Source organism: Micropterus dolomieu, linkage group LG22 (genome assembly GCF_021292245.1).
Source record: "Micropterus dolomieu isolate WLL.071019.BEF.003 ecotype Adirondacks linkage group LG22, ASM2129224v1, whole genome shotgun sequence".
NCBI classification, from domain to species: domain Eukaryota; kingdom Metazoa; phylum Chordata; class Actinopteri; order Centrarchiformes; family Centrarchidae; genus Micropterus; species Micropterus dolomieu.
The window spans coordinates 2,536,571-2,562,793 of NC_060171.1; the positions used below are offsets into that span (position 1 = coordinate 2,536,571).

At 48.1% G+C, this 26,223-nt stretch overlaps 1 protein-coding gene across 6 annotated transcripts in view; it reads right to left on the minus strand.

The window, feature by feature from the left end:
- LOC123962469 (zinc finger C3H1 domain-containing protein-like) overlaps positions 1–25,196 on the minus strand; it is a 26,575-nt gene extending 1,379 nt beyond the window's left edge. Inside the window, exons 1-34 of one of the 6 annotated variants that reach the window (XR_006822946.1) lie at positions 24,495–25,196; positions 22,262–22,669; positions 21,722–21,918; positions 21,190–21,625; positions 20,820–21,031; positions 20,153–20,276; positions 19,889–19,983; positions 19,474–19,665; positions 19,229–19,390; positions 18,972–19,109; positions 18,689–18,807; positions 18,412–18,561; positions 17,717–17,891; positions 16,965–17,114; positions 14,142–14,801; positions 13,883–13,992; positions 13,294–13,425; positions 13,088–13,209; positions 12,891–12,992; positions 12,680–12,808; positions 10,884–11,061; positions 10,595–10,781; positions 8,807–8,995; positions 6,584–6,821; positions 6,385–6,490; positions 5,201–5,399; positions 4,850–4,944; positions 4,656–4,760; positions 3,204–3,308; positions 2,683–2,845; positions 2,487–2,587; positions 2,027–2,128; positions 1,386–1,439; positions 1,031–1,093 (exon numbers count right to left, since the gene is read on the minus strand). Coding sequence is in view for 5 of the 6 variants with exons in the window: in XM_046038611.1 (XP_045894567.1) it covers positions 1,031–1,093; positions 1,400–1,439; positions 2,027–2,128; positions 2,487–2,587; positions 2,683–2,845; positions 3,204–3,308; positions 4,656–4,760; positions 4,850–4,944; positions 5,201–5,399; positions 6,385–6,490; positions 6,584–6,821; positions 8,807–8,995; positions 10,595–10,781; positions 10,884–11,061; positions 12,680–12,808; positions 12,891–12,992; positions 13,088–13,209; positions 13,294–13,425; positions 13,883–13,992; positions 14,142–14,801; positions 16,965–17,114; positions 17,717–17,891; positions 18,412–18,561; positions 18,689–18,807; positions 18,972–19,109; positions 19,229–19,390; positions 19,474–19,665; positions 19,889–19,983; positions 20,153–20,276; positions 20,820–21,031; positions 21,190–21,625; positions 21,722–21,918; positions 22,262–22,669; positions 24,495–25,053 (6,243 nt within the window). In the remaining variant the exon portion in view is untranslated. The remainder of the gene's footprint in view (positions 1–1,030; positions 1,094–1,385; positions 1,440–2,026; positions 2,129–2,486; positions 2,588–2,682; positions 2,846–3,203; positions 3,309–4,655; positions 4,761–4,849; positions 4,945–5,200; positions 5,400–6,384; positions 6,491–6,583; positions 6,822–8,806; positions 8,996–10,594; positions 10,782–10,883; positions 11,062–12,679; positions 12,809–12,890; positions 12,993–13,087; positions 13,210–13,293; positions 13,426–13,882; positions 13,993–14,141; positions 14,802–16,964; positions 17,115–17,716; positions 17,892–18,411; positions 18,562–18,688; positions 18,808–18,971; positions 19,110–19,228; positions 19,391–19,473; positions 19,666–19,888; positions 19,984–20,152; positions 20,277–20,819; positions 21,032–21,189; positions 21,626–21,721; positions 21,919–22,261; positions 22,670–24,494) is intronic. The other 5 variants (XM_046038613.1, XM_046038612.1, XM_046038614.1 and 2 more) reach the window with 5 other exon arrangements.
- Positions 25,197–26,223: the final 1,027 nt, after the last annotated feature.

Here is a 26,223-nt window from a genome sequence, read left to right on the forward strand (position 1 = left end):
AGAGAGAAAGGGGGAGAGAGAGAGAGGGAGGACACAGAGAGAGAGGATGTGAGGAGAGAGGGGGAGAGAGAGAGAGAGAAAGAGAGGGGGAGAGAGAGAAAGAGGGGGAGAGAGAGGGAGGACACAGAGAGAGAGGATGTGTGGAGAGAGGGGGAGAGAGAGAGAGAGAGAAAGAGAGGGAGAGAGAGGGAGAAAGAGAGGGAGGAGAAAGAGAGGGAGAAAGAGAGGGAGGACAGAGAGAGGGAGGACACAGAGAGAGAGGATGTGAGGAGAGAGGGGGAGAGGACATTAAGAGAGGAGGGGGAGAGAGGGGGGAAACAGAGAAAGAGGACATGAAGAGAGGGAGGGAGGGACAGAGGGAGGACAGAGAGAGAGAGGATGTGAGGAGAGAGGGGGAGAGGACATTAAGAGAGGAGGGGGAGAGAGGGGGGGCATTAAGGGAGGGGGGGACACATAGAATGAGAGAAGACATGAAGAGAGAGGGAGAGAGAGAGAGAGGGAGGACAGAGAGAGAGAGGATGTGAGGAGAGAGGGGGAGAGGACATTAAGAGAGGAGGGGGAGAGAGGGGGGGGCATTAAGGGAGGGGGGGACACATAGAATGAGAGAAGACATGAAGAGAGAGGGGGGGGCATTAAGGGGGGGGCAGGTAAAGATAGAAGGGGAGGAGGGGACAAAGAGAGGAGAGGTAAGGATGGGGGAGGGGCAGCAGGTGAACATGCGTGTATATTTACAGGTATCATACAGGTGTGAAGTAAACAACAGGAAGACCTCAGGTCACTTCAGGTGTCTCAGGTGTCACTCAGACCGTGGCGCCATTAAACAGGAAGTGCATTAAACAGGAAGTGTTAGCACATCCTTTAAGCTGCAGCCCCTGAGCCGTCTCTAACTGCAGCTCGCTCCACCAACCAGACTCCCCCTGTAATAATGACACTTGGCGCTCGGCCGGGCCTGAGACACGTGAAGCGGCGCCGGACTGTGTTCTGTGTTTGCATGTGATGAGTGCTGAGAGAGAGTGAAGGGGTGAATTACATCTTTCCACAGGGCAGCACACAGGGGGAGGCTCTGCAGAGCCTGCTGATAGAGAAGTCGCACCTACAAAAGAAACGACATACAATAAAAGAGGGAGGGGGAGAACGGGACACCAGACGCCGGAGCATCGTGTCACTTCAGCCAAGACAGAAAAACAAAGCCAGGGGTTTAGTCGTGTTGTAACCGTGCCAACACACCAACAAGCAAGAAGCTAAAGTGCCACTTTACACATTACTGCTGATATAAAACCTGCAGAGGAAGAAATCAGAAAATCAGAGCAGACTTCCTGCCAGACTTCATACAGTTTTACACCGTTTTTACTGCTGCTGCGTTTGATTTACCGTCACCAACTCACCATCACTAACTCACCTCAGATCGCTCCTTCAGCTCTCTCTCCACAGCTATCGCTCTGCAGGGAAACACCACAAACAGCCAGTCAACACATTTCACCCTGCTTTCACAGGAAAACATGTTTCTACTTTTGTCTGATCATCAACAAATCCCATGTTTGGACCAAGCACGAATCTCCGGCTCTGAAAAGAGCCTCAAACCTGCGTTCTCACTAGCAGCCAGCAGGGGGCGAAAGAAGTGTGATTGTATAAAAGTCTCTGAGAAAATGTTTCTACTTGTCAGCTGATTTATTCCCTCAGTAAACACTTTCCTGATGAGTTTATGGTCTCAGTCGCTAGTTTCAAGTCTTCTTCAACACAGCATGATGTTCATTTAGTAAATTATGGTCCCATTTAGAGGAACAGAGACCAGGAAGCAGGGGAGGCTTTAGGGCGGGGCTACAAGCCGATTGACAAGTCTCTACCATGGCGACCTGTCAATCAGGATGGAGGCGACTCGTATCCGCTGCTCTGTGAACATTTAACCATCGCAGCCATCAGTCAGAGGAAGAGGAGTCATGTGGTCTGTCCATGGGATTTGTTGACAACAGAAGCGGCAGGCTTCTTGCCGATGGGGCCTGCTGGGTCCAGGAAAGGCTCCACTTACATTTTCCAGTTGGCCAAACACTTAGGAGAGTTACTGCTCAGCATGCGGGCCTGGAACTTCAGATGTTCAATGTTTCCGTCCTGCCACTCCTGATGCAGCAACCTGCGCAGCAACACATCGACTCTGACTGTGCATTCAGACCAGACGTCAGGTGAGCGTCAGACGCCATTATATTCAAAGTCAATGCAAAGACGCGGTGAGACGCGAATCCCCGTCGGGCGGCGAGCTTTTTATTAATTTAACTTTTTACTTAAAACGTAGATTTATCTTCACTTGAGCTTCTCAGCAGCGTTGCTGACGTGTTTCCGACTTGCACTTAAACGTGTGTTTGGTCTGAACGCACAGTAGCACCAGCACAGCCGGGGTCACCTGTCAGGAACACATTCACCTGAACTGAGACGACAACATGACAGCTGGATTCACCCTGATGTGGGGGTGGGGGTGGGGGTGGGGGCTGTACCTCAGGCCCAGCTCTGTGTTGTTGGGCATGGCGTATCTCAGTCTCTCCAGGACCAGTGCATGCTGGGACTGCGGCAGGCAGCTCAGGTACAGCGTCACCACCTGAGGAACCAACAAACACAAAGCCTGATTTCCAGCAGCTGAATTCTGATCTGAGATCTGCGGCGGCTCCGACACACAGCGGGGCCCTTCCTTGCCTTGTTGTGGAAGCTGTAGCAGCTCCAGAACTCCGACGGGTTGAAGGGAACCTCCAGGCGAGACGGTACGGTGCTCAGACAGCGCAGGACCAGATCTGAGAACTGTTTGGAGTGGCTGCTGGCCGGGCCGCGGGCCTGCTGACTGCTGCTGAACGCCAGGTAACTGTGGAACGAGGAACAGAGTCTCAGAGGAGAACACGATCGGGATTATTAACACGACCGAAGATCCTCTGAGGGAAGAGGCTCCACCCTGTAACACCACTGTACAAGCAGAGTGTCTCTGTAGCCTAATACAACCATCAGCTGATCTCAGGTCAGTTTCAGGAGTCACGTCAGATCAAAAACTTTAACTGATCAGTGGCATAGATCTTTATCAGGACTTCAGTATTTGGATCAAGTAAAACATTTTTAATCATCACTACGTCTGTTTAAAGTCCCGTTAAAACTCCTGCAGGAGCTTTGACGGGACTCACACCCCCAGTAAAAAGTACTTGACAAACGCTGAACACGAAGACACTCACTCCATCCAGAGCTTGTGAAGCTCCTGCCGCGGCATGGCTGATCCCAGCGCTCTCTCGAAGGCGTCCACCGTGTCCTCCACAGAGCCGTGCAGCCACTGCCAGCGACTGCAACGAGCAGCGACAACACACACTCAGTGAGACATTCTCACAATCCAGAACAACACGAGTGTCCGTGCTTCAGGAGTAGAAGAAACACACTGAGACACTCTGAGCCTCAGTAAAGACAGTACGGTTGTTTTCATTATTGATTAATCTGTCGATCATTTTCTCCATTAATCGTTTAGCTGTTTGGTCTATAAAAAGCGTCTCCTGCATCAAACCCCCCCCCCAGACGTCACTGGTGTTTCTGAGCTGCCAGAATAAAAATAATTTTACTTCCTTGTGTTCCTCTGTTCGTTGAGTCGACACTCTCAGTCGCACCACAGAGTTTCCCACACATAGGCTTTACTTGGGCGGGCCGCCCAGGTAGATTAACAGCCGCCCAAGTAAATGTGGCGACACATTTTAAAATTGTTTTTGATTGCAGCGCTGCGCATATTCGCTCCCCTCACTCGGTCGCTCTCTCTCGTGCAAACCGTCTGTGAATTGAATGGTTGGTATCATAAACACAGCTGCACAAATCTGTCCAACACAACGCCGTCAGTGTTTGAGACCCACCTTCAAAAAAGTTATTAGCAAGACCGTAAGGAGCCTCGCCAAATTCTTTTAAATTTAGAATGGGCAGCTGTCGACGTTAGCACGCTGTACCTAACAGGTAGACAGTGGGCTCGAGATGACGGCGGCTGACTTTCGCCGACTTGATAGTCTAACGTGAGCTGCAGGCGACTGCAGGGGCGGGAAAAAAACAACGGCGTCAGACACAAAGTACCTCAGGTAGACAGCATGAGCTTACTGTGAGCTTAGAACGACGATCAGGCAAAAAGGTGGTTGCAACTTTGTGTTGCAACTCTCCTTGCTCCCGCGAGGTGATGTCATGTCATGGTGACGTTTTGCAGTGCTGTTGTGACGAATTCTGCATGCCTGCCGAGAATTGCATGCACCTCAAGTGTGGTAACTCTCTTTTATACTGAGAAAAGAGGTGATGCAAATCTCGGCAGGAAGCCTGCAACATATTATGCATCCACCTTTTCAGGCCCTCTGCTGTGCTCACTGATCAAATGCGGTTATCACCACATATTTTTTGCTAAATCTCAAGGAATGCTGCTTCTACTAACTGTAATAAAATATCAACAGCTCTAAACTACTCTAAACGTCCATGAAATATATATTTTGAATAATTTACCCCACAAAGTCTATTATAGCGTTTAAAAACAGTATTTGGAAGTTCTTGCAATTCTTGGCAGGTATGCGAAATTCAGAATTTCACCTGTTGAAGTAACCCCCCCCCCCCGCCACAGTTACGCTGTCATTCTGTGGGAAACACTGTTCCAACACAGTAAATAAACTACACACCAGTGGATGAGATGGAGGTAGGGCATCTGCTGAGTCAGCTGCTCCTGAAGCTCCTTGATGATCGGACCTCTCAGGATCTCCTCGGTGGGGAAACCAAGGATGTGTCTGAGGAGAGGAAACAACAAGCTTTAACTGATCCTCAGCGTTTCCACTTTCACACCACTGTGTTTCACCTGAAGTTTAAGCCAACGTACCGCAGCACGTCCACAGGGGTCTTCTGACTCTGTTGGTCCTCGCAGTGAGACAGGATGAAGCCTCTGAATAGAGGAGCGATGGCACTCGACTTCTCCTATCAGACATTACCACGGGAAACAAAGCAGCATTTAAACACTGGAGTTTTACAGAGTTTTAGACTTCTTGGGCCCATTTAGATTCAGTCAGACTCTGAAACTATTTTAAATCTCAGGACAAACTCCTGCGTCCCATCATCCAGCCGCTCCTGCTGAGTGTCGACCCTCTAAAATCCGAGCGGGAAACGAGCCCCGCGCACTCCTCTTTCACTGTAAAACACACAAAGCGGGCAGTTACTGAACACCCGAGCTCACCTGAGCCATGAGGAACTTGCAGGAGTGGTAGAAGACCTCGGCGTTGTTGGGACACTCTGCCAGAGCGTGAAGCCACATGCTGACCGCCTGATCGCTGTTTCCTTTCCTGATGTGGAGGTCGGCCAGGGCGTCTCGCAGAGCGCAGGACTCGGGACAAGACTCCAGCAGAGACTCGCACAGAGCGACACCCTCGTCCAGCCTGCGGGGACACATGTCCATCTTTAACCTCTTAACATTCCAGGTCCTGGCGGCAACTTTCGGTATGTGCACACAGCTGCTATGTTAACTTCATACTCATATGATCCATCGTTTGAAAGCTAAAATCCTCGTGATTTGACCAATGCAAACCATTTAATTTAGACGCTGAACTCTGACCTTTCGACTGACAGCTGATCCGACCCAACAGGAGCTCACATATCCCTTTAACAGCCTACAGCAGCCAATGAGAGCCCGCGCTGTAAGGAAGGGCCGGCCCCTGTTACTTTGTGGGCAGGCTGAGCCAGTTGTAACCAGCTGTGCCGATGACTGGCACTTCGATATCCAGCTTTAAGTAGGAAGTTCATGATCTACCAGCTAATAAACAAGTCTGCGTCGAGCTACCGGCTGATACAGAGCGATGCAGCAGCAGCAGCCGCCTGCCGCCAAAGGGGCAGGGCTGTTTTAGAAAAAATACGCTGAGACATACACTTAGAAAAACCTGTGTAAAATAGAAATTTTTCATGGTATTGGTATGAAATTTAAACTTGGACTAGGTAAGGCTTTATGCTTTGGTCCTACAGTGTTTTAAGCTAATAAGTCCCAGCTGGAGTTGTCTGCATGCATTTGTTAGTAAACGTTTTCAAGCGGAAACAAAAAATATATTAGTTTTAGAGTTTTTAAACTTATATGAATCAATTCCTGTAGCACTTACAACCATTCTGACTTCTGGGTTAGACACTCCAGAGTGTTATCTTTCAGAGAAGCCCAAAACCATGCATATACTCCAAATGGTTCAAGAACTACATTCAACTTACTTTGGATCTGCCTTGAAGAGGCGTTTTGCATGAATTTGACAGGAATGTTAGGAGCAGGTGAACAGTTAGAAAGACAGAGCGGTGCAGGTCAACAGGTCTAAAGCACCAGCGTCTCCTCCACTGATCCAAGAGGCTGCACGTTCTGTAAAACACCTGTGACCTTCAGCTCACCTGCCCAGCAGCTTGTTGAGGAAGATGAGGTTGGTGTGAAGAGGCAGACAGGCCAGCGTCCGCTCGCTCTGAGACAGAGACTCGTCGCTGCACTGATGGATGGCATCTTAGGAGGGAAACAACAGCAGCATCAAACTGAGACCTGAGTCCTCTAAAAGACACTAGATGCGAGTGCTGGTGTCCTCTGGTGTCTCTGTACCTTGGAAGAGAGCGATGAGGATGTCGAGCGGCGTGCTGACGTCCTGCGGCGTCCTCCAGGGCAGCAGGAAGGACTCTCTGCTGACCAGCCTGGACGGGCCGGACTCAGCCGGGTCGTACAGGCCGGACGGCAGCCGGTCGAACTCCGTCAGGTGGATGTAAGAGAGCCAGAGCAGCGCTCGGTCGCTGGCCGTCAGGTGCTCGGCTGTGCTCCTGTCGTGGGCCGACTTCAAGGCGTTCTGCGCAAAAAACAACAAACATGTGATCTCAGAGGGGACCAGACTGGTGTCCCGTAATGTCACAGAGTGAAGCTCTGAGCGACGCCGCCAACCTGGGAACACCTGTAGTCACGACCTCACGCAGACCTCAGGCCAGCGGACGCTCACTCTGCAACAATGTTTCTTTACGTTGTTTACTCATTTTTGTTCTGTAAATATTTTTAACCAGACGTTTTATTTTATTTTAACAATGATTGAGTGATGCCGTCCAGCTCCACGACATGGATTCATGTCACAGGCGCTATAAATATGGGGTCTGAGAGTGGAGATCTAAACAGCTGATTCACGCCGTTTCTGTCCGACTGTGTGGTGAAAAGAGGCGGAGCTAGCTGGCTAATTATTCCCGACAGCCCCCCGAAGTATATTCCTCTTACCCTAACCACCACAGGGTGTGAGCCTAAAGTTACTGATTGTATGCATGTCGACCGGTTTACCCTCCAGCGGCTAGCAGACAGGGTTAACCTCCATTGTGTTGCTGTGCAGCCTCCGGTAACGTTAACTGCAGCTACACCCGTCTGCACCGTGGTCGGCACTTGCGGAGCTTCTCAACTCCGAAAACGTTTGAACACATTTTCGATCCGCTGTCAATTTTCTTGAAACTGCCGATATTTGAAATCTACACAGTTCATTTCTCGCCTAAAAACTTCTCAGAAGTGGATTTAAAGTTCTGTTGTTGGCCTCTAAATAGGGCTGGGCAATAAAACAATAATGATAAATATCGCAGTATAATTTTCCTCAATATCAGCATAATAAATGTTCAATATATCGTCAATGAATAATTGCTTTAATTCATTTGAATCACGAACAAATTAGCACTTAATTATTCTATTAAAATATTTATTTTGTTGAAAAAAAAGAGGCCTGAAAAAAGATTAACTAATCATATTTGTAGTAAAAAAAAAATTGGTTTTGAATGTTCCACCTCAGATTTGTGAAGTGATCCACTGTTTGGCATCAAGTGTTTGTCCCGTTCTGAACATAAAGAAAAGTTTAACCACATAATTAACCATCTGGTTTCTTCAATTTTCACTCAGGAGCAAAAAATTGCGTTTAAATTTGAAAGAAATAATGATTTGACGTATATCGTGATAAGTATCGATCTCAAACGATACGAAATGTTTTTATCGTGTCGCCCAGCCCTACCTCTAAAGAATAAAACGGTTTGCATTAGGATCTATACTGTACGTGAGCCGAGATGAACGTCATCACGTTTTTGCGTGGTGGCTTCTGGGACAAACCATATTTGGAAGTTCAACTTCCAGTCAGGTCTGCGGGCTGCAGCTGGACCCTTCTCGTCAAGTTCACTCCTGAATGACTATGTTGTTCTGTAACTATGTGTAAAGCGTCATTGGGTCCCGTGAAAGGAGCTAAAATATTTATTTATTTATGTAACGTTAATTAATATTACTACGTTACTAATGTCATTACTAACTAACCTACTAGAAAACATCAGGCACAAGCTGAGACTAAACTGGTGTCCTGCTCTGTCCTGTACACAGACTGTAGGCTATATCCTGATAATTAATTTTATGTTTCCATTTCAGAGGAGTCTGGATATTAAAGAAATGAGGGCCCATGGAGCTGAGGTTAATAAAGTAAAGTAGGGATGCAAACGAGTCCTTTTAAGCTAATTAGGAGATGTTTCTTTTGGATTTTAATGTGCAAATTAGATGCTTAGTAATTATCCAGGGATCCTGTATAGAAAAAAAATGATGCATCGATAATTGTTTTATAATCGAATCCCAGCCCTCTGAATCCTAATCTCATTGTGAGGGGCCCAGAGATTCCCACCCCTAATAAACGGCTAATTGACAAAATCCTGGCACACCTGACTTGAAAAAAAAAAAACTTATTAAGACTTATTAGTCATACACGTACAGTGTTCAGTCAAATGTGTTTAACTCTACACACTCGTCTGACGCAGACAGCTGCAGTGTCCGTCTCACCTGTAAAATGGCCAGAGCGCTCTCCATCCTGCCTGTGAACAGGTTGAGGTCGACTCTATAGAGCAGAGCCTCCATCAGCTGGAAGGACAGTTGGTCTGAGACACCAGGAGACGCTCCAGCGAGGAGAAACTGCAGCAGGCGGTCGCACACGTAGTCCTTCCCCTCGAACGAGCTCTCCAACTGCAGATACTGCCCAGAGGAAACCATCCACACACAAAGACACCTCTTAGTGTGTTTTAATGTCACACAGATTCTACATGTCACAAAATCAAACAGTCATTTCATTTTCAGGCCTGAAACAGGTGACATGCTGAATCCTGGCGGTGGTGAAACTGAATTTTCAAAACGCTGTTCTCATGTAAAATAACTTGCGTCCACGCCGACAGAGTCTCCATGTGTTTCAGTCGAGAAACAACATGAACACACACTCACTCTCTTTTCTTCGTCTCTTTTCAGTTCAACTAAACTGCATCGCAGCTAATTTGACATCAGGCCAGGGGACGACAGTTAGCCACCACCGGCACATTTACAGTCCTGCCGACCAACGTGCATTATAAATATGGGGAGGAGAGAGACGCAGAGGTGAGCAGCTCCATCGCCACTTCGTTTAGAGGTGAGAGAAGCTCCAGCCTGGCGTGGAGAAGATGGGTTTTTAAGTCCCCAGATCTCGATAAGGTTCCTTCAGCCCTCTGTTGTGTGCGTTTCCACCGCGGTCTAAAGACCTGCGAAGATCAGGCAGATTAACGAGCTGACGTAGGCTGCAGACCTGCACACGGCGACGCACAGGCATCATTATTTGGAACCACTATGAGCAACATTTATAAATGAGCATCAGATTTGATGTAATATAAAGAAAAACTACATGTTTGACCATTAAAGCAGCTTTCTGTGGGAGTATAATGAAGAGGCACACGATAAAGTTCGTTACACATTTAATAACAAACTGGATAAAACCATAAAGTTCTTAAAAGAACTCCAGCTCAGAGAAAGAGACGCCAAAATAAAGTGGCGACAGTTTGGAAGGTTATTAAAACATTTCCAGCAACAAGAGCTGCAGATCAGCTGCAGCATCACGTCTGTGTCGCCTGAGCGTCGGAGGAACGGGATGTTTAACGAGCTTTATTACCTGCTGTAATCAGGAGGGGAGGAGACCGACTTCAGCTCTGTGGAAGAACTTCTACAACAACTCAGGACGCAGTATTTAGCCTAACTCCATCAGCTGTTCGCTGTAAACACACCGCCGCACGCCGGCTGCTGTTTCCCAGCAACACATTTAATGCCGACGTACGATCTCAGGCGACGTCTGTGAGACTCGTGCGGCTCTCTGACTGTTGGCTGTGATATATTGGTTTGCAAACAACGATGGAAAAGAGACGAGCAGTCGTAGAAAAACAGCCGACATTCTCCAGTTAAAGCCTTAACCCGCCCATTCAGAAATTCACTGCAAGGCAAGCCCCGCCCCCAAAATTACCAGTACTTTTGGAAAGTACTACCCACCGATCAGGGACTTTTTGGGGGTAAAATAAAGACCCTAGAACTACATTTAGACCCTCCAAAAGGTTCCTAGTTCCTGTGGTGGAAACGCGGCTTACGTTTACTTTACCTGTTTAAACAATATTTAGGACATTCAGATCAAAGACAGCACAGGGGTCAAACTGAGGGCTGGTGTCATGTCGAGGAGCTGCTCAATCACTGATCAGTTAGCGGACTGTCAGAGGGGCCCTGGTTCTTCAACTGTAAAATAAATCAGAAACGTGACGAACAGACTCTTGATAGATGAGGACTTACGCTCCACCACACTTTGTAGTCGGGCGCGTGCTCCACAGCCATCTCACACATCTCCTGCACCTCCTCCCTGCTGCCTCGTCTGGAGAACAGGGACAGGTAGTGGCTCCACACCTCCGGGTTATCGCAGTTACTTTCCAGAGCGCGGGACAACGTGTTCAAGGCGGCTTCCAAACACTCTGCTGCGGACCTGCGGACCAACACACACCGTCAGGTCCTCACCTCCAAAAAGAGAAATCCGGAAACGAGAACAGAAAATGAACTGGAACTCAGGATGTTTGCTGCGTCTTACGTCTCGTTCTGGTTGAGGTACTTGAAGGCTAACTTGATCCACAGCTGAGTGTCTCGGGGGCTCTCCAGGACGCTGGTCTCCAGGTTTGATATGTCGTCTGTCTCGCTGACGAAGTAGCGCTTGTCCTCCGATGTGACGCAGACGTCCAGCGCAGACAGGCTGGTCCTGGAGCAGTCGTCTGCACAGGGACAAACGAGCAGCAGCTGATTATCTCCGGCTGATCACAAACACAACTTCATCCCTCACGTACTGCTCTGTAATACCACCAACCGTCAACACGACTTACAGTATTATAGTATGTATTATTATATTCAGAGCCGGGACAGGCCTGTAAGGGCTCTGACACGGCATGCATATACAAAACAAGAAATGGCTTCTTTTTCCGTTTTTATGAAAGTAAAATCATTTTAAAATATGTTTTCAGTAAAATTTGGTTTGTTTTGGCAGATTTAGCAGATGTTGAGTTTGAGTTCTTGTCATCAATCATCACAGAGTTATTAAGCAGCAGCAGATCATTTAAACAGCTGCCTGTGGAGACAAAACATTCATACATCCATCATCGGTCCCTCCAGGATCTCAAGATCGCAACTAACAAAGACTTGCAGTTTGACCAATCACCGCAACTGTTCTGCAGAACGTGCAGTATTGTGGTCGAACGTAAGGGAAATCGTTTACTGACAAACACAAAACACACGGAGAGAACATCAGAAACTCGTGGAGAACGTCAGAGAGACACTGAGACCCAGGCCGCTGCAAATGGTTTAAATGTGCAGGATCAGGGCCGCCAAGTCCTGGAGGGGCTGTTTAATTATTCAGCTACAATTCTAAAAGGTAAAAACATCTACCTCTGTAGTTCAGTGCATTTCTTTAGAAAACCTGCTGCAAAATCACAAAACAGGCAGCGAGGTCCTGGAGGGACGTCACTTTCTGTGTGTAGATCAGATTTAATCTGGATAACCGGCTGAAAGGACTCATTTGAGGACGCCATCGTGGACTTTCTACAGCTGGCTTCACTTTAAGTTAGTGTTGTAGTCAAGACCACCCAAACCAAGACCAGAGTTTATCGAGACCGACTTTTAGGGGCTGAGACCAAGACCAGTTCCCCTTATTGCGTGACACACAATAAGATGTGGAACAAGATCACAGGTCCTTCTCAAATTGATCTGAAAGATCCCATTAAAACACCCACATACACTAACAGCTGACACACTTAGGCTGCGTTCAGACTGCACGCCTTAACGCTCAATTCCGAATTATTTCCCCAGATCTGATTTTTCTGTTTGACAGTTCAGATTGTTGTTTAAATGTGGTCCATATCAGACTCCAGTGTGAACTGTCCGCGGCCTGAAAGTGACGCGCATGCAACACACGCTGTCGTACAGAAGTAAACAAGGAGCAGCAGAGGTTAGCTCCGTTTTTTCAATGTCCTCTCACTGGTGCTGGACAACTTAACTGCCCCACAACTCACTCTCTCCGCACTGTGTCCGCTCAGACAAGTAGCATGCAGATAACTCAGAAGAGAGCTTGCGGTCCGGTGGATTTCAGGAGTAAGAAAGGGAATTTATGAGCAGATGATAGCGAGGTAGAGGAGGAGGAGAGCCACATGTTTAATACTTGACAGAAAAAAGATCAGATCTGAAAAATCCTCGATTTTCGACACCATCAAAAAGTGGTCTTAAGACCGGTCTTGAGTACTAACACACTACTTTCAGTATCACCTTAACTCTTGTTAGCTGTTTTGCACTCTGGACTCATTAAACACAGGTCAGAGGTGCTTCTGTCTCTCACTTACTCACCGTGTCTCCCAGCCGCCAGGTTTCCCGCCGCCGTCTCGTCCTCGCTGTCGTCCTCTGGGCTGCAGCTGCTCTGTGCCGACGGCTTCGGCCTCCACCTTCTGGTGTCTTTGCAGGTGGTGAAGGGAGGGACTGCAGGAGGACGGAGAGTTCACAGGTCTGGAAACTGTTTCTCTGATGATGAAGACGAGAGTCAAAAGAAAAGTTCACTCACCGTGTCGTTTGCTCTCGTTCACTTTGCTGACGAGCAGGACGGCCTTCTGGTCGACTCCCATCCGGTCTTTGTTTGTGCCGAACAGCTTCTTCATGTACTTTTCTGAGAAACAGAAACATGAGCTGTGGTTTACCTCCAATGTCCACAGCTGGTTTAGGAAACACTGAAGAACATATTGACAGAAATGTATTTTCCACCTGTAGCAGCGCTGATGTCCTCGTCCGAGCTGCTCTCAGAACAGCCGATCAGGGGCAGGTTGTACGACAGGATGTCCTGGAAAAGCTGGTTTCCGGTCAGAGTGCAGTTCCTCATGTGCTGCCTGCAGTGCAGAGAGAGCCGACATTTAAAACCAGACAGGTGGCGTACAGCAGGCGCAGCAGAGAGCTAACGGACGCCTTCTCACCATCTGCAGTCGTCGTCGTTGCAGGTTCCTGTGAGGTCGAACCGACAGAAACACTTTCTGGGCTCGATGGTGTTGCTGTACGTCACAGAGCTCAGGGATAACTTCTCCTTGGTCCTGTAGTACGGACTGAACCTAAGAGGGAGAATGCAAGGAGTCTGAAATATGCTCTTCAGCGTCTGTCTGACATGAACCAGCTAGTTAGACCAGCTCTCTATACTGTGGTACAGAGGTCTGCTGTAAGGCGACCTCGAGGCTCTGGAACAACCTGCCCGAAGAAATCAGGTCGGCTGAGTCGGTGAACTCTTCCTTTTAAAGGAGAGCCTTTCCTGATTTTGTAACAGGGTTCTTTAAAAGCGCTCTACAAATAAAGATTATTATTATTAAATTACTGCCGAGGCTGATTGAGACAGACCACAGCTGTGAACAGGAGCACTGCAGCTACTGCAGCCCTCTGCACAGCTCAGGCTGAGCACGTCTCCCGTTGTTCTACAGTTTATATCTTTACCGTTCTTACCTCGGCAGCCAGCTGTGAAGCACACACACCCGTATGAGATAAATGAATCCAAAATGAACAGCGTGTTGAGTCTACCTGTATGACCTGAAGACCAGCAGAGGGCTGTGATATGATCCAAAGGGAACCGGCTTCAGCTCTGCGCTCCCTGATTGGCTCGTGGCTGCGTCCACCTCCACTGAGACCACCTGCACAGTGACAGAAAACATATCGACCATGAATACAAAAGGTCAGGATGTGAAAAAACAAGAATTTAAAAATACATAAGAAATCCTGCATGATCAAGTGAACGCGTTGCAGTTTGAACCTGAAAATATTTTAAAGTTCTGCAGATCACCTTTGCAGCGGGGGGGTTGTCGACATGTTCTCCCACCGTGTGCAGCTCCCTCTGCAGCAGCTCCCCCAGCCGGGCCTGCTGCTGGTACCTCAGCTTCAGAGCGTCCACGTCCAGCCCTGCAAACATCTCTGCCGGCAGCTTGGAGCCGGGCGCAGTCTTGGCAGGTTTGGCGGCGCTGCTGTCTTTAGCCGGAGTGGAGCTCAGCTGCTCCAGGTTGGGTTTGGTGAAGGAGCTGCTGGACTGACGGAGGGAGCGTCGGCGGGGTCCTTTAGCAGCAGCAGCAGCAGCAGCAGCAGGTGTAGGCGCAGATGGAGGTGTGGATTCTGATTCGCGCTCGTCGGCCTCGGGGACGTCTTCACTGTCCAGGGTGAGTTTGTCCTGGGTGAGGTCGTGCAGGGAGGGCTGGGGCAGGGGGAAGGGGGAGGCGGGAGGCGGGAGCTGGGGCAGAGGGTCAGGAGGGGTGGAGGCTCGTAATGGAGGCTCTGTGGGCAGGTCTGACGGGACTGCTTTGTTGTGCAGGGCCTGGGCTTCTTTCAGCTTCTGGATCTTGAGGGCGTACTCCGACTCCAACTGCTGCAGCCGCTGCTTCTGAGCGATCAGCTCCGCAAAGTGGCGCTCTGATCCGCGGGGAACTCCGTCCACACGCTGCAGCTTACTGGGCTGAGAGGGGGAAAGGAAATGAGCGCACACTGTTACACTTCTTTCCTGCAAATATTCTGTCTGTCGCCTCGTTGACTGAACAAGCCAGAATCACCGGACAAGTTCTGTTTGAGAAGATTCACAGATTACTCTGAGGGCTCAGAGTTCACATGGTGTAACATCAAACTGCCGTCTGCAGCTTCACTCTCATGCACTGTTTTCAGTTTCTAATAGTTAGATAAGTACCTATGGCAGGCCGTTTAACATTTATTCCTTAAAACTAAATTCTCTATTAAAAAAAAAGAAAGATAATAGTACTTATTAGTTACTAATAACTATTTCATTAGTCAACAGTAACATTTTTGCCATTTAAATTTAAGGGACTCTGCAGTTCAGCTTTCACCTATTTATTAGTCACTAGTAACTAAGGAATAACCACTCGTATCTAAACAACAGTGACGTGAAGTAAAACAGAAATGTTAGTAGTCACTATTTCTTAGTTACTAATACAAAAGGTGAAATCTGAACTGCAGAGTACTTAAATTTAAATGCACACTAATTGCACATTTGTGCCATATAAGTCTATGAAGCTCTGCAGTTCAGATATCTTTTGGAATCGTTATTAGTGACTAAAAATTAAGTACTAGTAGCTTTTGATTAAAGACTAATACCTTTTAAGGAATAGGGCTTTTTGCCACAGGTTTCTGCAGTGTTGCAGTAGCAGCAGTTCACATGAAAATAATATATAATAATAAATAATATAATTAGTTACAAGAGAAAACAAAAACATGCACGAAGTAAGTTCATAAAGAAATACTATTTACACACATTTACAAATATTTAAAGTCAGACTACCATGTTTGTAATGTGCTCACACCTGAACAGGTGCAGCTAACACATTTACCGGAGTATTCTTTTTTACTGGTCAAGGAAAGAACAAAGTACTTTACTGCTTAATTAGCTGCTCAATATGGAAATAATGCGCGTTTAAATTAACACCACAACTATGTGAAGGAGTCTAGTCTCACCTTGAAACACCCGGACAGGTAACAAGAGCTCAGCACCAGGTGCTACTGTTAGCTCAGAGCTAGCGCGTGCTAACCAATAAAAAGCGCTGCTCAGATATAAATCAATCTAACATTTACTTATTATCACCTTTTAAAAGCGTTTAACGTGTCGTGAATAATGTTATTATTTTTCATCAACGACGGTGGAACAACGGGGACTTCCGGTAGCTTTCTGCTAACCTCATGCTAATTTTATGTTCGGGATCAAAAAGGAGCATTTCACAAAAATACGTTTCACATTCAGTGAGTTATGTTTCCTGGACTGCTTCGTTATCAATCAAACATTTATCCCCATTTTCTGACTAAACGGTTAATAAATTAGTCAGATTACATAATACAACGCTGAAGTTCAGAGGAAACCCAGGTCCACATCAAAACCACTATGCAGAGCTATCAAACCTGGACTCCATAGTCCCAGAGAGGCTCTTTAAAACACAGTTTCAAATTTATGAAACTTGTGTTTATTATTCTGTTTGTGAAGATGTAAAACATTTACAATTTAAATGGAATTTTTTCATGTAGACCACATTAGACCAGGTCCAGATCAAAACCACTATGCAGAGAGCTGTCAAATCTGGACTAGATTGTCCCAGAGAGGCGTAAGTTTCTTTTAAAACAGAGTTTTAGATTTGTGAAACTTTTATTTTATTTGTGCAAACACTAAAAAGGGCGATTAATATATTGATTCATTTGCACAAATGGAATAAAAGTTTCAGAAATCTGAAATTAAACTTTAGCCTCTCAGGGACAATCTAGTCCAGATTTAACAGCTCTCGGCTTTGTAGGAAAAAAATAGAAATAAAGCAACAACGAAGTCTATAGAAAATAAAACGCTGGAGCCAAAGTGTGTCTCAGGTGTTAAATGATTCCTCTCCGGTACAGGAAGCTCATGACTTCATCTCCTCCTGATGGCAGCTCAAATTCACTCAGACTGAAAACTGTCGAGTCTCCTGATGCGTTTCTTGAAAATATAAAACTATGTATATACACAGAATATATATCATAATCATTTCTATACGTCAGTGTTTTAAAAGAAGCTGAAGATCTAACTGTACTTCCACAGCCGTTCACCTTCGTCACACAGACAGCTGCAGAGGAACAATGAGAAATAAAGAACCTGCAGCGCCGTGGGTCTCACCAGCGTCTGGTTGGAGTCTGCTCGCCGTTTTGACCCTCTGCCGACCGTCAGCTGAGCCTGAGTGAGCTCCTGCTCCAACCTGACCGCCATACTCTTCTTTATGGACACCCGGTGTTCAACACGATGCACCTGCACAGAGGAGGACCACAGGTGAGCGTACACCTGCAAGACTCGCCCAGGAACAGGCGCACAAAGGCTTCAGTGTCTACTCAGAGGTGCAGAGATGAAGAAGGGTTCTCCTTGACTTTTAGAGCAGAACGTAGTTTTGCGTCTTGTTTCTGTTCATATATGAAAAGTTTGTATCTGAATTTTCCTATTTAGATTTATTGTTTTGTAGATGTATTTGGTGAATAAAGGGGAAGGACTGTACGAGTTTTACTGCACATTTTAAGCCTCTACTTGAGTGAAACACGTTGCTCTTGTCTGGGTGGATTAGAGATGTTTGGTGTTGCGGCTCTGAGCAGCGAACGAGCCGCTCCCTCTGACACCCAGCTTATTAAATGCAGCTGTCAGCGTCTGAAAGGCAGCAGGTGAGCTGGTGTTATAGGAACAAGTCAGGCTGCACTAAATCTTTGTTCACTGTCCAAAGTAAGTTCTATTTCTGTCCGGACTTCAATCGAGGATGTGGGATAGAAACAAAGTGAAAAAAACTATTTCTGTACCAGAAGATTCCCCAGACATTAAGACCCTGACCGGGTCTCTGTCTTCGTGGTTTGTGTGGACGCGCCCACCTGTTCCTGCAGCTTCTTGAGGAGCGTCTTGTTAGCGCTGACGATCTTCTCTGAAGCCTGCAGCTGCTCTCTCAGTTTCGCCACCTTCCCCTCAGCGGCCTTCAGAGACTCTCTCTTCTTCAGCTCCTGTTGGAGCAGATGTCTCAGGACGGCCTCGTCTCTCTGCAGCAGCTCTCTGTGGGACACACGGAGACACACTCACTGCTCTGTACCGTCTATTAGTTCACATTTAGTCAAACTGTCTCCGTTAACCAGCATTAGCATGGATGTACAGCCGTCTCCGGATCACTGTGATACCGAAGGAAACGTAAAAACATGAAGAGTCTCGCTCTGAAGCTGACTTCTGGATGTTTGTTCTTGACGGATAACAGATTAACAGATATTTTCAGGAAGAGGACGTCACTATCACTTTGTGTTTCTTGTCCCGGAGGGGGGGGGGGGAATCATATTCAATTACCATAAAACTTATAATAATCCCTTCAGTTACCCTGCCTATAATTGGGAGGGGTCTTGGACAAAACTGAAATAATAATTTCAAAAAGTCCGAATATCACTTGTATCAAATTATTATATCGACTAATATCAAATATTCATTTGATCCAGCACCAACAGACTGCTTTTATTCTGTAGGCAGCAAGGTAACAAAAACAAACATACTTTGAATGTGTCCTAAAGTGTTTGCTGGTATGTCTCACCTGTGTTTGCTGAGTCTGGACTCTGCTTCTGACAGTTTCAGCTCTGCAGCTGATTGTACGGATGAATCCACCACAGGGTCGGAGGCAGCAGCTGAGGCGAGGCTCAGAGGGCTCAAGCAGAGATCCTTCAACTTCTTCTGCTTCTCCCTGCTGCCAGAAGAGAGACACAGAGGTTTGTACATCTCACTCGTTTAAACATCAGAAATATTCACAGCGTGTGTTCTGAACGTTGTGTTTCTGGTTGTCGTCCCGCAGCGCGTCTGCAGCTGGTCTTTACCTGGCGATTTCCTCTTTGAGGAGACGGTACTCGGCTCTCTTGGCTTCAGGTAAAGCCTCTGGAGTTCTGACGGGGTTGTTCTCCTTCTCAGATCCTGACGCTGCTTTAGGCTTCGCCGCCTGGAAAAGAGAGATTTCAGCTGAAACCATGTTCAACAGGCAACTGAAGTCACCGACCTCCCCCAGACAGCAGGTCCGGGGGGGGGGGGGGACAGTTAGAGGATTATATTTGAGTCTAACTTGAATGAACAGTTTTCAGCAGAGGCAGTAAAGGCTGGACCCACCTCGACGGTCCTTCGGGCCTCTTTGATCATGAACTCCAGGCCTCCGAACGCCGCCTGTGTGGAGCTGCAGGCGTCCACGTCAGAGTCGCTGTCGTCGGAGTCATTGAGAGAAACCACCACCGACTTGTGTCTGGGCAGCTGGAGGGAAACACAACAACGCACACAGGTGAGACGGGAGGGAACCCACCGGCCCCGGAGCAGCTGCTCCTCCTGTGAGGAGGCGTGGCCCTGCAGATAAAGTGTGAGCAGGGACTCACCACCAGCGGAGCTCTGGGAGCAAGGTGGCCTCTGCTGAACTTGTTGCTCCGGGACTGAGACACTGTGTTCAGGCTGACGGTGCTCAGGTTCCCTCTGGTCGGCTGCTGGACTCCTGACGGAGGCTGACTGCTGGGAGACGGAGGACCGCTGGAGCTCTTCTCCTACAGACGGGGAACAACCAACAGCCAATCAGAGGCATGTTATAATCATCATGTGACCAACTGTCTGAAGCAGAGACACAAACCTCGGGCGCCGTCACCCTCTTGTTGGCCATAGACATCAGACAGGTCTCCCTGAGCAGCATCTCCTCCTCCTCTTCCTCATCAGCGAAGGGCGGTTTGGGAGGAGGCTCCAGCTCGTCTGGAGGAGGGGGGAGAGGCGGAGGCGGGGGAGGAGCGCCGGACAGCATGGGGGAGAGGAACGGCTGAGAGAAGTCCTGAGAGATAGAAACAGACGTGTTCAAACACGCGGAGAAAAGTCCAGAGCCAAAACTCTTCCTCCTGACAAACCGCATCAGCGGCCGTCATAACACGACGTCCAATCAGAGCAGAGACAAACAGCGTCAGCTGATATGGAAGTCTGACATCTGCATGCTGCTGCTGTCCAAACAGGCAACAGAATTTTCAGCGAGTTTAACAGAGTGAGACGGGGGGGCGTACCATTCCAAACTGGTGAGAGTCGGTCATGTAGAGGGACACCTGAGGGAAACAGCCGGGATGGTCTGCAGGCAGCTGCTCGTGAGTCGGAGACGGCACTGAAACACAAACGCAGAAAAAGTCAGCGAGGAGGCGAACGTGGACGAGCATGTGTGAAGATGAAGACGACGAAGATGAGGTTTTGTTGGAGCTCCCCGCACAGTGAAATGAACGGATTATGTTCTCTTAGAGCTGTGTGTTTGTAGACGGCGAGGCCCCCCTGCTCACCTGGTGACCCGGTCTCGCTGTCCGTGTCCATCGCCACCTCGTCGTAGTTGTCATACTGGTAGAGGTTCCCCGAGGCGTCCAGGCCCTGTTTACCGGCAGACTTCCTGTGGTCCTGATCCCTGGACTGAAGAACACAAACACCTTCAGCGACAACACAACACACCCGTCACTCTTCTTCTTCTGTGGCGAGTCTGCACCAGCGCAGGATTCAGTTAGATTCGACTCACTTCACCTCTCTGGGCAGAAGGAACATTTTCAACATTAACAGTATTAGAAATGATAAACCAGGGTCAAATTCCCACCGGATAGTCTCACCGTACACGTTTTAACTATCAACTATCTTTGTCTTCTGAAGACTCCTCTGTGCACGAGGTCGCCGCATTTACTGATATGACTAATATAAAATCTGTAATGTTTATGCACACCTGATGTGGTTTCCGTTCTGTTTCCATCAGGTATTGGCTGTTATTATTTTATTGTCTATGCAAACAAAGGACAGATATTTACTGCAGGGAGTGAAAAGGCAATAAACAGGAAGTGGCTGAATAAGAATGGACAGAAATATGTCAGGAAATCTACGTCCTGGTAATATGTGTAGTTTGGTTCCCGTTGGGAAGTAGAACCTGACGGACACACTGATAATGAGACGGCGGCGGCGGCCTCTTACTTTGCCGCGCGTCCTGGTCTTCCCTCCCACAAGCTTCATGAAGCGGTTGTACTGCTCGTCCTGGTTGGACAGGTCGCGGATTCTGCGGATTTCCTCCTCTCGTTTGCGTCGGTCTTCCTCTTCCTGTCGGCGTTTCTCCTCCTGCTCCCTCTGCTGCTGCAGCTTCCACGTCCTCAGCTGCTGCTTCCTGAACGCCTGCTTAGCTGCTGAGCCTGAGAGGAAGAAGAGTGAGATCAGTCCGACTCAGAGACAAACCCATGAGGACTGTCCTCCAGCTGCTGTCTGTTTTCATTCAATCAAATGCAGCCCTGTCATTGGCCCGTCACCCAGCTCTAGCAGCCGCTGTGATCACATGACACCAGGTACTGACCCTTCTCACCTGGACTGATCATCTTCTTGCCCACGTGAGGTTTTCCCGGAGTTCTGCCTCGCTCCAGCGGAGGTTTGGGACCAGGTTTAGGACTCGGTTTGGGCCTCTCTCTGTCTGGAGGTCTGGGCCCGGTCTTGGTTCGGTCTCGGTCCCTCTCCAGAGGTTTGGACCTGGTTCTGCTCCTGTCTGCAGCAGCGGCAGCAGCGGTGGCAGCGGCGGCTGCGGCGGCGGAGGCAGACCTGGTGGTGACTCTTTGCCTGCTGGGGGGAGTGGCCCCGGAGCTGGAGCTCTTCTCCTGGACCGCCTTAGTGATCCGGTCTTTGCTCTTCTTCATCACCTGCTGCTCCTTCTGCTGCCACTTCTTACTGGCCGACTGCAGCGCGAGGAGGCGCAGCTGCAGCTCCGACAGCTCCTCCTCCTCCACCTTCACCACCGGCTGTTTGAAAACATACAGCCTGTTTATAGACAACAAATAATAACGTTTATAATCTCAGCTGACCGTCAGTCTTCGGCGCACCAGGTGATGACCCACCTTGTCCACGGAGACGACAGAGTCCTCGCTGGAGGTCGATGATTCCCTCCGACACGAACACGCCTGGGTAGTTTTCTCTTCTTTGTCCGTTTCCTCGCAGCAGCTCGGACACGTCGTCTTCTTCGTCTCCTCCGACTCCTCGTCAGCCTTTTCTCCTGTTTCCGCTCCTTCTTCTTCTGTTGCTGCTGCTGCTTCACCTGGCGACATACAAAGGAAGTAAAACCATATTTATTGATGATTTATTTCCTATATTTACGATCACTTGATCGTTCTTTACACCAAAGCAGATTCCCTGTTTCTGGAAACAAGGCGTTTGGCAGCTCAGCTCGACTGTGACAAACTGATTTATCGATAATCAGAACTGGATTTTATGCCGATTTCTCACTTCTGCTCTAAAACAAACATTCAGTCTGTAAACTAACAGTTATTTTCACTCTTTATGATTTTTAAGATGAAAGTCTAAAACGTCTTCTGTTTAAAGACCTGAATCAGTTTAAAATCTGGTTCAGCTTCTGGGACTTGAGAAGCGACCGGGCTCACCCTGTGGTTCAGCACCTCCTGCCTTCTCCTGCTCCGCCTTTTTCCTCTTCAGCTCATCCAGACTGGCGGGGAGGGGGAGCTTCTGACGGAGGGGTTTGATGTTGAACGCCTGGAACACTTTCTTCTCCGCCGCCTCCAGCTCGGATGTGTCCTCTGCTGCCGCCGCCGGAGCTGGTTCGGGTACTGGTTTGGTCTCTGTAACACTGGCGGCGTTGTTTGGCGTCTGGTCTCCGGCGGGGAACTCTTCGGGCTCCAGGGCCATCGTCTCCTCTTTCCGGATGCATTCCAGCTCCAGCTGAATCTGCTTATACTTGGACAGTAAATCCTCAAAGGACTCGTCAACACTGTTCTCTGGTTTGGAAACGCCGTGAGCCGCCTTCCTCGCCTGGTTCCTGCCCAGCGGCTTCTCTGAGGTCACATGTTAGGGAACGTAGGAGGACATACCGTGCCATACATTATAAACAAACACTTCAAACACAGGAGGACTTCAGGGTGAGACTCATCCCCCAGAATGCACCACAGGAAGTCAATCCTGTCAGTGACTCAGACTCTTTAACTTCTCAGACAGAGTCAGACGCTCCGACTCTGAGTCAGTAACGGATGTTGTAGTACTCTCTGCTCTCGGTCCAGTACTGCAGTTTTTAACACGTTCTACCTCAACACTATATGTACTCATTATTACTATTTATTTATTTATTTATAACAGATCAAATACTGTACAATACTGCACATTTTCCACACTCTTACTTCTATTTTTAGATTGTAAACGTCTTTATATTCTACTTACCAAGGGCGTCACTCTGTGTGGAAAACAGGTGGGGACCTATCAGGGGTGTGAAGAGACACTTAGCTCGCGATGCATCAGGATTCGCGACATCAGGTTCACGGGAACGAGACAAAAAGATCCTCAAACAGAGTTTTAAAAATAATCCTCAGTGCTGAGAGATGTGAGCTGGAGATATGAAACACTTCCTTTCCTGCATTCTGGTGAAAGTTTCTGCACCAATTTATGGTGGAAGTGTTTTTTTTTTTTTTACGTAAAAGGAAACACAGAATTCGGGTGACATTTCAAAATATATAAATCTAACAGAATGTGACTGAGAGCAGCTCTCAGATCTGTTTCTCCTGCAGATCAACTTCTCTCCTGTAACATCGTCCCTGCTGAGGCCTGGTTTAGTCTTCACTCCTCTTTGTTCAGGTTCACAGGGAGAAACTCGGCCAAAACAAACTGTATCAACAAGTTGTTAAAGTTACTGACTGGTGCTGCACGTGTTTGGGTCAAGCTACTTTTTTTGGACAATGCACATTTGTTTCTTCTATATTTTAATTGCATGTTTTCTTAATGTGCAAATTAACCTTTCTAAAGGCTTTTTCACTAGTTTTTCTTTTTTTAACTGCAGCTGTGTTTCGGAACGTTTAACAAATGACGCTTTAAGAAAGTGGTGGGAACGTGTCCCCAGGGCCCCCAGAGTAAATCACACCTCTGCTACTTACCAACCTTCTATTCTTATTTCTATTCCTTTCTATCTGGATGTGCAATATGGACAGCTCTGATGGTGGTGGTGATGGAGCAGTGGATAAGACATGCATTTTATGTGACCCGGGTTCAAATCCACTGTGACACACCAATGTGTCCCTGAGCAAGACACTTATCCGCTCGTTGCTCCAGAGGCGTGCGACCTCTGACATATGAAGCAGTTGTAAGCGTCAGCTAAATGAGTAAATGTTCTGCAATTTCCCCTCAGACATAAATAAAGTATGTCTGGTTCTGGTTCTGAACTAATTCATGGTGTGTTTATCAGAAGGTTCAGTTTACTCAGATTCACCACCTGCACTTTGTGGTTCACACTGAGAAAACGAGACAGGAAGTCAGCTTCTGAATGTTGTGCAGGTTTCGTTTCCAGTTAAACACCGGCTGTAAAGGAGATCTGCACTCAAACAGGAACCTCTGATGTCAGATGGACCTGGATTCGGACTCATGACAGCAGGTCTGACCTACAAGCTGTTAAATTAATAAAAAAAAAGACAACAGAGACCAGCTGGAAAGTGTGAATCTGACTGCACTGGTCCAGCTCAAATCCATATTAAACTCACATTATTAATCCTGCAGCAGAACAGCTCAGGGGGTCTGATCACATCAGTATCTGGGGTTCTCAGGTACTCACGGGCCCCTGAGCTGTAATGAAATCAGGGGCCCCTGCTGAATAACAATTAAAGAAGCAGCAAAGGATACGTTTTCTCGAGGGGGAGTCCTTCTTGCAGCCGTGACTCTCCCCGGGGCCGTAACGACCGAAGGGACCTCTGGTGTTTCCACCACCCCGGCCGCCTCGCCCCCAGCCCCCCCGTCCGCCGTTCGGCATGGCCCGGTGCCTGAACCGGCCCAGGGCGCCGTGGCTCCGCTCCCAGAAGCTGGTCCGCGGGCTCGCCTCGCCGTGAGGACCGAGACCCGGGGGCGGCGGCAGCAGCAGCGGCGGCGGCGGGGAGGGAGCGGGAGGCCGGTCGGGCCCGCTCGGCCCGCACTGCTGCCGGTGACTCGGGGGGAACGGGCCGTGAGGTCCGCGGTTGTACGGCATCAGGCGGCGGAAGTCCGGCGGCGGGTGGCCCATCGGCGGCAGCACGTTGTGCGGACGCTGGTGGGGTTTCCGAGCCCGCGGAGGGGCGCCGCGGCCCGGCCTGTTCCCATCCCCCCCCCGCCGGAGCGGCGCACTCTCCTCGGTTTCATCATCGCAGATCTCTCCGTCCTCCAGCTCGCCCTCCTCTCTGGGGGAACCACTGGCCGTGTTCGGGTCCATTCTGTAGGGAAGTCCAAACGGGTCGTCGCCAGCTAGCTGCGGGTTTTAAACTCATCGGACCGCAGATCTCTGATCCACGTTCAGGTCTCACCGATCAGGATCCGGTCCGCCCGCTCTGACGGTTAGCTCCGTTAGCTCCACGGCTAACTGCTGCTCTGCTGCTCTCGTCCAACTCTCGCGACACAACGAGACCGGAAGCAAAGCTTTATTAGTAGAACAGAAATGACAAGGCAACAAGAGTCTTAGCAAAGGGTAAATCCAACACACAAAGGATCCTGCAGAAAAATAAAAATAAGACCTTCAAGCCAGAACAGGTGTGAAGCTTCTTCAGAGCCTTTTTGTTGGAGGAGAAACGGATTCTTCTAAAATAAAGTTCTATTTCTTTTCCTATTCAAAGAGGAACAACAGAACTCCTCCTCCTCCTTCTTTACCCCATGATGTGGAACAACAGATTCATTCTCTTCAGAAATCCTTGGAAAACAACATTTCAGAGACAGATAACTCTATTTTCTGTCCTAAAGCAGTAACAGAAATTCTCTTTTGACGAGGGGCTAATTTAAAACACACATTTAAAGCCTACACAAAAACAGTCTGTTTTTTGTTGTTCAGAGTGGTAATTTAAGACGGTATGAAAGAGTTCTTGCAAATGTTTTTCTGAGCCAGTAGAACTTTATATCGTCTGCCTGATGGCAGGAAAGAGTGGTGGAGGGGTCGTCTGCGATCAGGGGGGCTTTCCTGATCACAGAGCAGCTGTACAGTTCAGATTGTGATGAGATGATTATTTTACTGCAGTGGTTAATTATGTGGTTTATGTGTTTAGGGTATCATCGGGTAAGACAACCCCCCCTGTAACTGTGACATTTTGTGTTTTTTGTTGGAATTACCGTGTGTGTGGGGGGGGGGGGGCGTCTTTCCCCGTGTTTCCCTGTAATATTTGGTCTGTCAAACATTTACAACCATTGGAAGTTTTATATTTTGAAGACTTTGGTACAAAATGTAATTCTCAGTGCATCCGTCGACACAATGTCCAATTTAGCCAAATATTGTTTTTTTCAATAAATGTAAATACATTAAAAAAAAAACTTCCTCCTTCTTCTTCTTTGTTGTTTAATGGCGGTTGGCATCAACAGAAATCCAAGTCACTTACATTGCAATTTATTAATTTATTCT